Source organism: Xiphophorus maculatus, chromosome 16, assembly GCF_002775205.1.
Source record: "Xiphophorus maculatus strain JP 163 A chromosome 16, X_maculatus-5.0-male, whole genome shotgun sequence".
Classification (NCBI taxonomy): Eukaryota; Metazoa; Chordata; class Actinopteri; order Cyprinodontiformes; family Poeciliidae; genus Xiphophorus; species Xiphophorus maculatus.
The window spans coordinates 23,782,213-23,797,570 of NC_036458.1; the positions used below are offsets into that span (position 1 = coordinate 23,782,213).

Below are 15,358 nucleotides of genomic sequence, written 5' to 3' on the forward strand. Positions count from 1 at the left end.
CTGCTGCGCCATATTGAACCACAGAAGATGGCCGACGTGACAAAGACTTTCTCCAGGAGAGCCACCTGCACTCCAAAAGACATCAGTAGAATTACTGAGTTATCATCACTCTCTCTGCTTACTTATTTCATTCATAAATCAAAAATGTTCAGCCTGCTGATTCAAAATCATTTTTGTTGAATCTGCTGTAGCTTTAAAAAAATAAAGTTACTGAATTCAAATCTCTAAAATGTTTGAATCACTGTGACTCTGTTCCTTTAACGAATGAAGAAATTCATTCATTCATTCATTCATTCATTCATTCATTCATTCATTCATTCAAATATTGCCATATTTTGTATGACAAATAGCAGTAGTGAATTATTACCGATAAAATAATTCATATGAGTAAAAATGTCCGCTTATTGAATAATTCTGTTTAATATTTGCAGAAACTTCTTCTCTAAATTAAACTAGAAAAACTCTTATTCTAAAATGGCTCGTAATGTCAGATGACCCACCCAAACATTGATGCTGGAGCGCGCTCACGCGACACACACCACATTGCGCTGCGTTCAAAGAGAGTCTGTTTTATTTTTATTTATTTGTTTGTTTGTTTTATGAACTAAGCATCATCGGTTTTATATGTACCTACCACTGCGCTGAACCCCATTGAAAACCTCATTGTTACTCCACCAAATGTTGATTTCTGAACCCTTCCTGAGTTATTGTTGTTTTAAAATTTTTGCTCGGAATTTCAAAGCCATGTTGTCAGCAGTTAATAGAATAAAAGAACAATGTTCATTTTAGTCAAATACATACATATAAAAAGTAAGGTCAGAGAAACTGATCATTTTAAGTGGCCTCTTCATTTTTTTTTCCGCTTTGGTGAATTTGAACAATTGTTTCCTCTCTGTCTGTACGCTGGGGAGTGTCGAAACCGGACTACACGTGAACGCAGCAGCAGCGGTCCGGGCTGAGCTCAGCTCTCCTCACCAACTCACACACTATCGATGAAGTTGTTTCAAAGATGGCGGACTTCCTGCCGTCCCGCTCCCTTTTATCGTTATGTTTTCCTAGCTGTTTCCTAACGAACGAGGAGGCAGAGCAACTGCGGAAGTCGAGGGAGATAAATAAGCGTATTCATCAAGATAAGACTTACGTTAAGAGGTTAGTAAAGATCTTACTACTCGGAGCGGGAGAGAGCGGCAAGTCCACCTTCCTCAAACAGATGCGCATTATCCATGGGGAGGACTTCGATCAGAAGGCCAAAGAAGAATTCAGAGCCACGATTTTTAGTAATGTTATTAAAGGTAAGGCTGCTCTGCGAGGTTGCGCTGAATGTGGTGAACGTGGCTAGTTGAGGAGTGTGCTGTGCTCGCCGTGGCGGCGGGGTGTTGTGTGGGAACTTTGAGCCACGCTAGCTGCACTGATTGGGATACTGTGCGGTGGAGAGGCTGCCATCGCCGGGCTGCTGAGCTGCTCAGGCAACCAAGAAACGCCCATGCTGGTAGATGCTGCCCTGATGGGAGCCATTGAGGTTGTACGCATTAAGAAAACTTTTAACTTCCATCCTGGACGCTCAACCTGAAGTATTTTGTTGCGATGGTTTGACACCACCAGTGTTCCTCATGGCTGCCTGTTAGCGTCCCACACGCCCCTTGGCCGTGAGTGAAGAGCGTGACATCGCGCTGCTGTGGTAAAGTGCGTGTTTACTGAAAACGCCAGATCTGATCAGATCAGATCAGATCTGATCAGATCAGATCAGATCAGGTCTTCCTCTCTAGATGAACTAAAAACTGACCTCTGACAGCCATGAAGCAGGAACCAGATCGATGTGGCACTAAAATGAACTGACTTTGTATGCGAGAACTGGGAAGTACTTTCTTATTCCCCTATGCTTGTACTGTTTTTGGTGTGTGTGTGTGTGTGTGTGGGAGGTCATTATTACTTAAGAGTTTTACTTTGCCCATTACGCAGCTCTAACTTGTCGCTCTCTGTCCTCCTAGTTTTATTTTCGCTGCTCTCTCTTGTCTCTCCAGCTGTTCGGTTGCTTCATCTCCTCCACCTGATAACTCAGGGCTTCAAGGAAAAACATTCGTAAACCTATATATACAGGGTTTGATAGTTCCTTTCTTTTAACCCCCCTCCCCCCAAATATCATCAGAACATCAGGTGTAGCAACAGAAAAGAAACATTACAGAAATAATAGCAGTAATGTAGTTGGGTAGTTCGGTTGTCTGGTTTCTCTCTATAGAGTTTGAAAGGTGAATATTTCGGTGGCCCTTATTTCTAGACACGCTTTGATGGAAACGTTTGGGTCAGAACACACTGAGTCACCTAAAGTTATTTATAAGGTGGTGTGGGCTCAGTGATGAACATCACATGAATTTCATTCATCATGATAAAAATCCATCACACTGACAGTTTACCAGACAGGACCCAGCATGAGGTGGTGATGAGATGAGCCTTCAACCACTGTCTCCATCTGACACTGGTAAAGCTAACGTTACAGATATGTATTGAAGTGAATAAGGGAACTGCGGGAACTATTCCTAAAACATCACATATCACTTTTACAGTATCATTACTGTAATAAAGATAGATAGATAGATAGATAGATAGATAGATAGATAGATAGATAGATAGATAGATAGATAGATAGATAGATAGATAGATAGATAGATAGATAGATAGATAGATAGATAGATAGATAGATAGTGTGGAAAAATAAGCAGTGGAGATTAGGCCTGTCACAATAAACAATAAATACATTAATGCATGATAAAAATTTAAAACAAGTTCAATAGTTTTGATTTGCATGATTTATTGTTTTTCTCTGTCTACCAAAAACTGGATGATAAAAGTTTGGTGTTTCGGTCTCAACTAAAACTTTGTTTTGAAGGACAGTTTTGTTTACAAAGATTTCATAATTCATTTTATTTGTTTATTTTGAATATTTAAAATGTCTTCCAGTGCCAATGTTTAATGTTGGCTAAAATTTAAAGTTTATTCATCTTTGAGGACGGGTGCTGGCGTTACTATGCCTTTGCCATTATAATTGCTTGGAAGTTTGTCTCAAAGCAACAATATTGTTGTTTACTGTGATAGCTTCAGGGACAATTTATCATCCAGTAAAATGTGTTATGACAGGCCTAGTGAGGATGTTCAAGGTTGTGCTGTTTGAAATCATTCGACTATTTCAGCTACGCGTGAATTAACCAGCTACAGTTAAAATCCTAATTCTCAAATAGAGCGATAACATTAGCAGCTGTAGCACAACAGTGAGAGACTCGGCCTTTTAATAAAATATTGACGTTTTTCTAAGCATATTTATTGTCTTTGCAGAGTTGAAGGACACTGAATGTGACTTTCCATCAGATTATGAATTAAATCAGGGTTTTATTAGGGATTGAACTATCAGTTATTTTAGTTATCGATTATTCTGAAGCTTAATTGATTAATCAGGTGCAAAAGAATCCGCACATTCTGGAGTTTTTCATTTAACCACTTAAGCTTTTTTTAATACTGTATTAGAAAACAGAGTTCAATTGCTTTTTAAAATAAAAAAAATAAAACATGAAAAAAACATCTTTTAGTGAAGGCTTCATTATTCGTAGCAAAGTAATGCATCTGCTGCTATAAACAAAACTTGTAACGTGAAAAACTCGACTCTTTCTGCTTGACTTGACGTCAACACAGTGTAGGACTGATCTGTTTACCTTTTTGATTTATATTAATATCTCCTATTAAGCAGAAGGTGTTTAATATGAGATATTTTTGGAACATTTTTACAGCTACAGAATTGTAATTACTGCTCTGTTGCTCTTTCACAAAATTGCCTCTTTTTTTTTTGTCTGTATTATCCAGTTACTAAATTAGTTGATTTCAATCTGATTAATCATTTCGGCCATATCTCCTTCTTAAAGGTAATAAAGTTCTCTTATATTTCTGCTGTGCATTCTGGACTCCTCTCCTCAGGAGGACCAGCTGGTCCTGGCCTCTGTCTGCTTTGGCGTAACGTGTTTAAGTTCGGACGACGGCTTCATTACGTCGAACCTCGCCACAAATGCTAATTGTTAATATTTGAATTCCAATTATTCCAGTAGCAGCTACGCCGTCAGCCAGCATGCGCCGTGGCCCTCTCTGTCTGTGCCAGGCCTGATTAGATCGCAGTGGTTATGATGTTAGCCAGACCTGCTGGAACTGGGCCGTCCACTGCAATATTGCATAACGCCACCTTATGGAAAATCTGTAGCCTCTTTTTCACCTCAGTATTCATTTCTCCTATGAGGTGACTTGATGCATTTCTAGCTTCACATTTACACATGGAGCTCAATGTTTTTGCACAAAAAATGCTTTCTGATATTCCTAGCAAGTTTTAATTTTTTTCGCTGCGGGGAAGCAATTTCTTTTAATTGAGATAAACTGAATAGGTTTGTGTTTGATCAGTTCTATAATGTAGCAATGCTTCTCGCTAATAAATGTTACGCTGTAGGAAAGCCTGTTTATTTCTCTCCAAATGGAACAAAGCAGAGCTGAGGATGTTGTAGACATTAGAAAAGCTTCCAGTGCTGAACTGTGATTGAAAGTGGCTCTTGTTTGAGCTCATTTGAATAAATTCAGATTAGCTCAAATCAATATCAGCAGATTGGAGCTTTAAAAAAAACCAGACATCAGCTACAGATGCTGAATGCCTCACGGTGGGTTAGTCCTTAGCTCAGTGTTTCTAAAGAGCTAATCTGACATAAACTGTATACCAGATTAGAGCCTTAAACCAAACAATGTTTTATTTTGTTTTTGTTGACTCGTAAAAATGAGCTTAAAAATATGCCTATAGGTCAATAGTGTTCAGTTTGGGTAGTTGATTGTATATTTTGAACATCTTTTTAATTTTATGAATGAAGAGAGGCTGCTCCAATTCAAGTAAATATACTAAGACTGGATTTAAAAATGAGATATTAAGGAATATTGAGAACTTTGGAATACCTTCACTTTAAAGATTAAAAAAAGGAATTGGAAGAAGAATTTGTATTGGCATAGCCCCATATAATACCCAATGGCCAACACAGACCATCCAGCTCTGATTTTTAACATTTGTTTATTGGTAATGGTAATTGCATTAAATGTGATTGAATGGTTTCAGTAGAGATAAATACAAATATTTTCAATTGTTTAACATTTTAATGCAAGATTTAAAGGAGCTTGCAAGTTTACTTTGTAAAAGTGCAAAGAAAAATCTTCATATATTATTGTGTTATCATAGTTACAATCTAATGTCATGATTTGATCTTTGTATTTTGAGCTTTTTGAGCAAATAATAACCAATTATCACTGACTGTTTTGAAGCTTGGCCAATTAAAACTTGGCCTCCTCTCCTAAATTCCACTGTTAGCTGTGATGATGATGTCAGTTGTTCTTCTTAAGACCCCATACAACCTTGATGTGAATCAATTAACACTTGCTTGGTTTAAGACCTGAATTTCATCTAAACATCCCACTATGGAGCCGGCGTCGTCTTTGCGATGCGTTTAGGTGCATTTTATCCCCACACTGTCGAAGTGAGAACACAGTAGGAGAGCCGCTGCCTCTGCAGGCCTTTTCACGGTGGCTCAGTGTATGAAAGCACTGAAACACTGCTGCCGTTTCCAGTTCAAAGCAGGAACAGGAAAGATCACGAGGGCCAGCTGCTTACTTCAGGAACTAAAGATATTTGGGCTTATTCCTGCGCTGTCAGCTTTAACCTGTGGTGGTGAAGCAGCTGAGATACATAAGCCCAGAGTACGTGATTAAATCAGAGTTCAGGGTGTTGTGGTGTGACTGAAGTATAGCAGATTGCAGTTAGCAGGATTATTCATGGTGTTTTACCTCAAAGTTTGGAGTTTTCAGTCAGGATTCTTGTGATACTTTGAGATCTTTTTTTTTTTTTTAAGCTGGGTCAGTTTTAGGGGACTCTCCTCCAGGGTTTCCTCCAGAGAACTTGCTGCTAAGCCCAGTGGTGGAGGCACTAAGGTTAATCGGCTTACTTTTTTTTTAGTTGAAAAAATGTTAAAAGTTGGCAAGAAATTTGAAAATAAGACAAGGTAATTATGTGTGTTTGTAAGACATTTTCAACAATACTTAAAAACCAACTAAACAGTCTTAAAAAAGGCGTATATATATATATATATATATATATATATATATATATATATATATATATATATATATATATAAACTATTAAATGAAATACCAATTATTTGCACTTCAGTTGTTCCATTCGAACTAAAGTGTCCAAAATGTCACTTTATCCATGATTTGTCACTTTTATTAGCTGAGGTTGTTAGCAAGACAGGAAGTGATGAATAAAAAAAAGACACCTGACTTCTTTCAGTCGTCTTGTGTTCACATATTGACCAAACTATGTTCTCGTTGTGCTTACAATCGTTTCATCAAAGGGACTCTTTAACCCGTCTGCATAGAAAAACCTGTAATAATTGAATATCAATATCAATTCTTATCCTGTTGGGAGAGCAAGTAAAGCCTGGTGGGCCGCCAGGCTTCTAAAACACCTGGGGAAACTCTGCTTCTCTGCACAGGGCTTTTGATGGAGTCTGATAAAATACCCGGTCAACGTCCTGCAAGAGTCACCAGCAGGATGGCCATTGTTACCGATTTGAGTCTGGAGAACAGGCATTAGAAGAACTAACCTAAGCCATCATAAAGCAAACGCCTGATGAGACGGATGAGTTTACTATTTGAATCAGATCAGCTGCAATGACAGGCGGAACTAAAAACTGAACGTCTGCCCTTCGACTCCAGTTGAGTTAAAATAAAATTCATGAACAAAACCAGAAAATATTCCTGTGGTTTCTGTCTGGGATCCTGTTCGCCTTGCAGTAGCATCTCTTCTTTTCTTGGCATCGATGTAAAGTTCTTGAAACTTTGTGGGGGGAAAAAAGAGCCATTTCCTAACCAAAAACACAGAGCAACACTTTAGCCAAAACTGTACAGAGTAGCATATACTGTACATTTTGCATTAAAACCTTACTTATCAGTAAATATGTTCAACCCAGAACTCCTCAAGTAGCAGCTTCAGCCTCATCTGATTTGAATTTTGTAAAAAAAAAAAAGAAAAATTGTCATACTTTTTATTTAAAAAAATAATCAAATTGCTTATTTGCATTTTATATTTCTAATATTGTATAAAATAAACTTGAGTGGTTAAAGGAAAAGTACTGCACATTTTGCCTTTTCTTTTTTCTTTAAAGGTTTTATTGGCTCTAGTTGCCTTTATTTGAAAGTAGTTCGACAGGAAGCAGGGTAATCAGAGAGGGGAAGACATATGGCAAATGTCGCCAGGCTGGGAATCGAACCTGCGACCATCGCCACGAAGACTAAGGGCTCAATAAGCGTGTCGTGCTTTGTCCCTGCGACACCACAACACCTCGACATTGGACCTTTTTAAAATGTAATTAATCGTCAAAATAGTAAAAAAAAAACAAGATTGCTAAAATAATGGTTAGTTGCTGGCTGCCCTAATTTATAATCTTTTAGACTTTAATAGATGTTAAAAACAGTCCCTGCTGACCTCTGGATCCCGGTTGTAAAGCCTAATGTTGGTTTCTTAGCAACAGTACACTGAATCGGGTTCTGCTTCCGTATCACTAAGAAGTTTTCCCTTGCGTCCCCGCAGGTATCCGGGTGCTGGTGGACGCGCGGGAGAAGCTTCACATCCCGTGGGGCGACCCGTCCAACCAGCAGCACGGGGAGACCATGATGGCGTTCGACACCCGATCCGCCATGGCCCACAGTCATGGCATGGTGGAGCCCAAAGTCTTCCAGCACTACCTGCCGTCCATCCGGGCCCTGTGGGCCGACGAGGGCATCCAGAACGCTTACGATCGGCGCCGGGAGTTCCAGCTGGTGAGTGGAGCACACGGTCGCTTTGGAAGCTCGTTGGACGTAAACCGTGTGAGCGCTGGCTGAAAGTACCAAATGGCAGCAGAGTGGCTGTGGAGGAGACAGAAAGAAAAACTTCAACTCTTCCTCTGAGGATTGCATTAGGACAAACGGTGGGGTTTTTCATGTCTAGTCTGAGCTCATCTTGATACGCTGCCAGCGGTCCGACTGGATTCTCCCCTCTGGCATTATACGGTCAGAGTTACTTGCTTTAGGGTAAACGGTGCCATGTGATTAGTTTGGCTCCATGAGTCACTGGAGCCTTCCTTCCTGTAAAGACAAGAGCTGCTTCAGGCTTTTCTGTTTCATTTCAGACTGAGATGTTCTCTCTATCTCTATCTCTCTCTCTCTTTTTTTCTCAGGGCGAGTCAGTCAAGTACTTCCTGGATCATTTGGAAAAGCTCGGAGAGTCGGTAAGTCCCACCCACACCCACCCGCGAACCCTCTCCACCGAGCAGAACGGCTGATGGAGCAGATGGGCGTGATGACGCTTGTGTGTTTTATTGGAAAGAGAAGTGAAAGCGCTTTCTTCCTGTGCTTTGTTTCAGTGAGAACGTTGCCTCTGCTGCTGCTTAGTTCTCCCACATAGAGGAACCAAACCTTTACTTCTGTGTAAAACGATCAGCAGAGTTTCCAGAGCAGAATCAGAACTAGAGATGAAGTCATGCAGAAACTAATGTGGTGGCGTTGCAGACAGTGACGGGATTCTGGGGCCGCCGGGCATTCCTGTGACTCATCAGATGCTAGAAATGAATAGGAAGCAAGTCCATACATCTTCCTGTAGCTATGGTAACAGGGCTTTGTCTTCGACGTGTATGGACTCCGTCTGAATGCGTTTGGTGTGATGTTATCAGTCACAGCCGCTCCGTGTTCAGGAACATTTATGCCCGCTGAGTGACGACCGTGGTCATAGCGCCGACAGGACAGTGGGCTGGTCTCACTGATGACCTTCAGTAGAAATATTAGCTTTATGCTCATGATGAGTAGATTATTGAAATAACCCTTAACTAATTTAGTAATCGATCAATCGTGAACTGGAGTTGTAAAAACGGTCATTTGCAGAGAGAAAACTTTCAGACCGTTAAGCCAAAACTATTAAGAAAATACAAAAAGATAAAATATCTACATTTTGCATTTAAGATAACATAAGACACTTTGTCTGTAAATCTGTTCTAACAAGCACTCACTGCCACTCTAAGCTGACTTTCACAATAAAAGCATGGCTCACTGAACAGACTCGCTGTTAGATCTGAAGTGGACGCCTCAATCTTGGTGCTGAACTGATTGTGTTTAAGGCTAGTTTTTTTTTTTTCTTTATTGATGTTTCTCTGGACACCTGACCAGAACCACACGGTCTTCTTGCAGGGCTACCTTCCCAGCCAACAGGACATCCTGCTGGCCAGGAAGCCCACCAAGGGGATCCACGAGTACAACTTTAAGGTCAAGAAAGTTCCCTTCAAGATGGTGGACGTTGGCGGTCAGCGGTCGGAGAGGCGCCGCTGGTTCGACTGCTTCGACTCGGTCACCTCCATCCTCTTCCTCGTCTCTTCCTCTGAGTACGATCAGGTGGGTATCGTGTCTTACTGCAGGATTTGGGAGCAGCTGCAGGTCCCCGCCGTCTTTTCTCGTTAAAGGAAAATGCGTCCAGTTAGCTCCTGATCGGTGAAGCTTTTCCACATTCAGAGGTCTGCAGTCGGCAGCAGCAGCAGACATCACAGCTGTGACAACCAGCCAGGAGTTTTTAACATCACCACTGATGACCACCACATCATTCATGATTCTATCCATTATAAAGCAGCCCCACACCACCATACTGCCACCACCATGTTTAGCTGTCAGTAGTATTGTTCTGGGCTACTGTTAGATCAGCTCTAACTCCACACACACCTTCATCTCTCTACAGAACTCTGTAGAGAGATGATCATTTTTCCCTAATTGACCACTGCGCTGGTCATTTTACTGAGGAACTGCGACTTACAGCCGTGTAGTTTCTGAAAATACAGGAATAAATAAAGCTCAGATTTACTATTGAGGTCAAATAAACACAAGTGAATAAATAAAGCTGAACATCAGCATGAATTTGTTTCGTCATAGATGCTGTTTTAACTGAACTGTTGCAGAATAGCATCTGGGATTAATCTGGCTAAAGGCTAACGGTTAAGTTAGTTTGAATATTAAATCACAACCATGCTAACAGTGGAAAACAGACATTTTAAAACTACTGATGTACACCAGCAGTCAAACAACAGTCAGAAATGTTCATTAACATCCACCCATTACATCACATGACTACTATCACTGCTGCTGCTGTGCTCTGAACAGTCAACAGATCTGCTGAGGAACGTTAAGGAGGAAGAGGAAGCTGTAAAAACCTCCTTTAAATTAGAAAACACACTGAAATAAAAGCATGAAGATGAAATCATCTAAGTTCTTGAAGGATTATTGAATTTAATTCGATTGTTTTATATAATCCATATATCTGGATCATGTATAGTTACTATCCTGTAACTTTGCAATGCTTGTTCACCTGGATCACATGACTGGCTCAGTACCTGGCAGTCTGTTGCCATGTGAACCACCAACCTGGTGGTTCACATGGCACCAATCAGTACAAAACATAAAGGTCTCTGATAAAAGCAGAACCGCTGTCGGGTCGTCCTGTTCCCGTTTCCACTCACGTGTTCCCCAGCGGGTCACAGTTGCGGCTCAGACCATCAGCTGAGAACTCACGGCCCGGTTTGCACTCTGACCTCCCCCAGGTGCTGATGGAGGACCGGCAGACCAACCGGCTCAGCGAGTCGCTCAACATCTTCGAGACCATCGTTAACAACCGGGCCTTCATCAACGTCTCCATCATCCTGTTCCTCAACAAGACGGACCTGCTGGAGAAGAAGGTGAAGCAGGTCTCCATCAAGGACTACTTCCCCGAGTTCTCGGGCGATGCCGGCAGCCTGGCGGCCGTGCAGGGCTTCCTGGTGGAGTGCTTCCGCGGGAAGCGCCGCGTGCTCCAGCCGCCGCAGAAGCCGATCTACCACCACTTCACCACGGCCATCAACACGGAGAACATCCGGCTGGTGTTCCGCGACGTCAAGGACACCATCCTGCACGACAACCTCAGGCAGCTGATTCTGGAGTGATGGAGCGAGTGGAGGAGGGGGTGATGCAGACAGAACCGGGTGACCCAGTGCCTTCATGCCGACAGTAACCCTGCACCCCACCCTGACCCCACCTCCCCTCCTGCTCCTGTTTGAACTCAGACTGAGTATTAAAGCCACCACTACTACCCCCAACCCCCACGCTGGCTGCCTGCCTTACTGTGACTGATAACAGCCAGCTGTGGCTGAGAGTGCCCCCCTCTGAAAGAGACCTCTTCAGTCTTCCATCATGTGTTGCTCTGATGCTCTGACCAGAGTTAGTCAGTATTAGGAATCCTCCTGCAGCGTCTAATCATGTCCTGTCCTCCAATCTCTGATCGTACTGATGAATTCTGTTCTCCGCTCGCCGATGGGCCCCATCAGCTCTGGCCCTTTCAGCTCTAACCGGGGCCTCTGCTCAGGGCTCAGCAGGAACCCCCTCCCTGATTTTAGGCTGATCAGAACCGCCAGGACACCAGGTCCGGGCGCGAGGAGACTTCCTGTGCTTGGAAAGCAGAAGTCTGGCCTCGTTCAGGCTGATGAAGTGTTTTAGTGTTTAGTGTTCAAGAAGACTTTTCCAGGTTCCTAAGAGATTTTCAGAGCAACTCTTCCTCAGATCAACGATGCCAAACCGTTCCCTCCTCTATCAGACCTTTACTTTGTTTGAACCACTTAAAGTGTTGATAGTAAAATGCTGCCATGGCCCAGTTTGTGTTTACTGCCTGAGATAAATGGTACCGGTACCTGACCCACCAGGCCCTTCCTCACCCTGGTTTCCAAACTAAAGGGAGTATTGCTACCTGTGTGCTACTTCGCGGCTCCCCCTGCTGGCCGCTTCTATTGTATAAAATGTATGCAGATCTGCCAGCCCAGTCTGCTGTGGAGGTTGTTGCTCTGATGGTTCTTCTGTTGGAAGGTTCTGATCAGAACCTTCCAACATGAAGGTTCTGATCCATTTGTTCACTCTGAACGGTCCGACTGATCTCCTTAAATCTCTGACCCGTTTTGTTGATTCTAGCTTTAGAGAGAAGACTTTGCGACAGAGAGCACCGACTGTCACTCTTGGCTCACAACAAAGAGAGAGGAACCAGAGTCGAACCGGATATTTTAAAGTGTCTCCAGCATCTTTTGGTAGCAATAAGTGCGGTTTCCATCCCTTAACTCTGTCTGGAAAACGTTACTGAGCTTCATTCAGCCTTCCTGTTATCTATTCAGTTCACCTTGAACTGCCGACATGGAGAAAATCCAGCTTCATGTGCCTTCCTCTGATTGATACGAAGACGGCTAACGAGGAGTCCCATTAGCTGAGTTATGGTTGGACAGAAGGACGACTTGAAGGAAGAGTTTTGCAGATCTTTAGATGGAGCAGGCTGGCTAACGGCCGAGCTGTGTTTATGTTGCGGTGCCAGACAAGAAAGTTCTGTCCGTGTGTGTGTGTATAGATGAAGCAACGCTCTGTTTACACACACAGAGACACTCTTGTGTTCCGCCTGCTGCTGCTCTGTCCAGAGGAGTGTCCTCTGTCTGGACTACTGTCTCGCCATCCCGTCGGGGTGGCACCGATGGTGAGTTTTAGTAGAAGGAAGGCTGCTGTCCCGCCTGCCGTGTGTGACTCCTGGAGTCCAAGCAGAGTCACACACGGCCGTTAGGGCCATCCAAGCAGATGGCCCTGACGGCTTGCCTGAGATGGATCGAGGCGAGGGCGACACCTGCTGACCCGCAACAACTTTTAACCTCTTGGCGGTTTAAGCCAAGGTGTCACTTTTTCGCTGGGATGTTATTTACGTAGCAACTGGAGGCCATTCACACAGGAAGTGGAGGTCAGGGGTGACGTGCCTCCAATGGCCTTCATGTATAAAACGATGTTCACTTCAACTAGTGTAATATTTTTTGCTTGTTTTAGAGTGTTTTTACTTTTATATCACAGTTACTCTGAAAATAAACACTTTGCATGTCCCATTCTTCGTAGGTGTTTCACACAGGATGATCATAGGTGACGCACCTCCTCCAACCCCTATTTCCTGTTTAAATGTTTCTCAGGTTGTGTAAAAAGTTTAAAGAATGATAAAAGGCCGGTTATATAAGCCACTTTGGCTGTTTTCCGATTGGATTTTGTTTAGCTAGAACGGACTAACGTAGAGTTCTAAAGACTCGGTGATTGATGTACCTCAGCCGCTCCTTTAACGGAAGCTCACCTTGGAAATCCTGAACTGTCCCTTTAAATAAGGTAGCAGATGCTGATTCTTTTTTTACGTGTGGTTTGCACTAAGACAGATGTGCTGATGTTTGGACTTCTCTACGCCGAGTGTGAGGAAGGCAGATTAAGCACTTACTGATTTCGATTTGTTTCCTGCTGTTCTGAACGAGCGGCCCGCATAATTAGGTGTTTTTGTCATTTCTTAACCTCAGGACATTTCTAACACTTTGTACCATCAGGGTGCTGCTCCTGCAGACTGTGGGTTGTAAACGTTCTGTGTTGTGTTGGTACCACAGATGTAAATCTGCTGCAGCAGCTCCATGGAGGTCCCACTCTGACCTGTTTTGTGACAGAGGTAAACGCCTGATTGGCTGGTTAGTTTTTATTGGGCTTCAAATAATAGTTTTTTTTATTCGTTTTTTTAAGCTGGCATGTGAAATTGGACCAACAGCATTTTCTCATGGATACTCTTACATTTGAAGTATTTGTTTGGACTAAACTTTATGCCTACTTTTACATGTCATGCCCACACTCCTGAAACATGTCTCCATGGCAACTCTGCAAACATTATGATTCTGATTAACTTTTTCTAACAACACTGAAGCCTTATGTGATGCAATCTCACACTCTTAAGGGTTACTGCTCTTCCAAACCTCCAGATGTTGCACAATATGTCTTACTGTCTCTGGTTGGTTACCGTTTTCCTGTTGCTGGTGCTGAAAGTTGCCTCCTCTGGTTGGTGAACCTGACTCTTCAGACCCATAACTACAGTTTGAGGTGCAGATTTATAAGTTTCTCTGCAGTTACAGAAATGAAACACATCTGATTACCGTTGGAGGGAAGTCAACTTTTGCAAGATCTAAGCTCTGATGCACCACTACTCTATAGGAATGAGAGCTTTTATGCTTAAACTATGTTGGCAATAGTTTATTAGCCTCTTTGTCGACACACAGAATGCCATGTCTTTGTGTAATGTTGTTACCATTAAATCTTGCATTTGTGCTCCCAGTTTGGGTTTGTTCTGATAAAACAGCTCTGGCTGTAAAGTCTAACTTATGTCTTAACCGCCGACACTCCTCAATAAATCAGCTGATTTTTAACATCTACTGTCACTGTTGTTTGGTGTTGCTGCAAACTGAATGTGAAGGTAAGACCTGTAGGGTCTACATACACTGTAATTCATACACACTCGATGTATTACAAATACAAACTTCCATACAGTGGGGGGAACGAATATTTGATACAATTCGGATCTCTCCGAACTCTTTACCTGCATATACACTATGGCAGAATAACCCTAACCCTAGGGCATCTTGACCAGATGCCGGAGCCACCTCAACTGGTTCCTCTCGACATGAAGGAGCAGCGGCTCGACTCTGAGTCCCTCCCGGATGACTGAGCGTCTCACCCTATCTCTAATGGAGAGCCCAGACACCCTACGGAGAAAACCCATTTTGGCCGCTTGTATCCGCGACCTCGTTCTTTCAGTCGTGACCCAAAGCTCATGACCAAAGATGAGGGTAGGAACGTAGATCGACCGGAAAATCGAGAGCTTCGCTTTTTAGAATGTTAGTGTGTGACATATTTAGACTTTCTAATCGGCCATAAATGTGCAGAGAAAATGCACACAGTGAGGCAGAAAGTAACGTGGCTCACTGATAGGGGGCAGTGCTGAGACCTAAAGGTGCTCTTCCTCTGAAAAGACTGGAAACAGACGAAATAATAGAGAAAATACAGTTGGAATAGAACCGTTCAAAGCCACTCTCATCTTTGGCTGCCAGCTTTAAAAGTTAAGGGAAAATTAGAGAATTTTTTTTGTGAGTGACAGATATTTGTGGCGAAGGATAGATGCATGGACTAGTAAAATTAAGGTAAAGTCACATGATTTTCAATTTAAATAAGGGAAAGGTTAGCCAAAAAACTTCCAAAATAAAACAGAAAAAGCAAATGTGACCTAATATTGAGTATTAGCTTAATTTTCTTTATATCTTTGTTAAACTCCAAGCAATTGATTGAAGCATAATTAAGTAAAAAAAAAAATTCTGACTATCTAGCTCTACTGTTTTAGTGATAGTTTTAGCATAAGTATAAAAAAAGTTTTTAATA

General features: G+C 42.3%; 1 protein-coding gene across 1 annotated transcript; it reads left to right on the forward strand.

Annotated features, from left to right (window-relative positions):
• The first annotated feature begins 956 nt into the window (after window positions 1-956).
• LOC102222912 (guanine nucleotide-binding protein subunit alpha-13-like) lies at window positions 957-14,352 on the forward strand. Its single transcript, XM_005812314.2, has 5 exons — window positions 957-1,292; window positions 7,656-7,885; window positions 8,284-8,334; window positions 9,287-9,487; window positions 10,681-14,352. Exons 1-5 carry the CDS (start codon window positions 1,010-1,012, stop codon window positions 11,056-11,058), a joined length of 1,143 nt encoding a protein of 380 aa, XP_005812371.1. The 5' UTR covers window positions 957-1,009; the 3' UTR covers window positions 11,059-14,352.
• The last annotated feature ends 1,006 nt before the right edge of the window (window positions 14,353-15,358 follow it).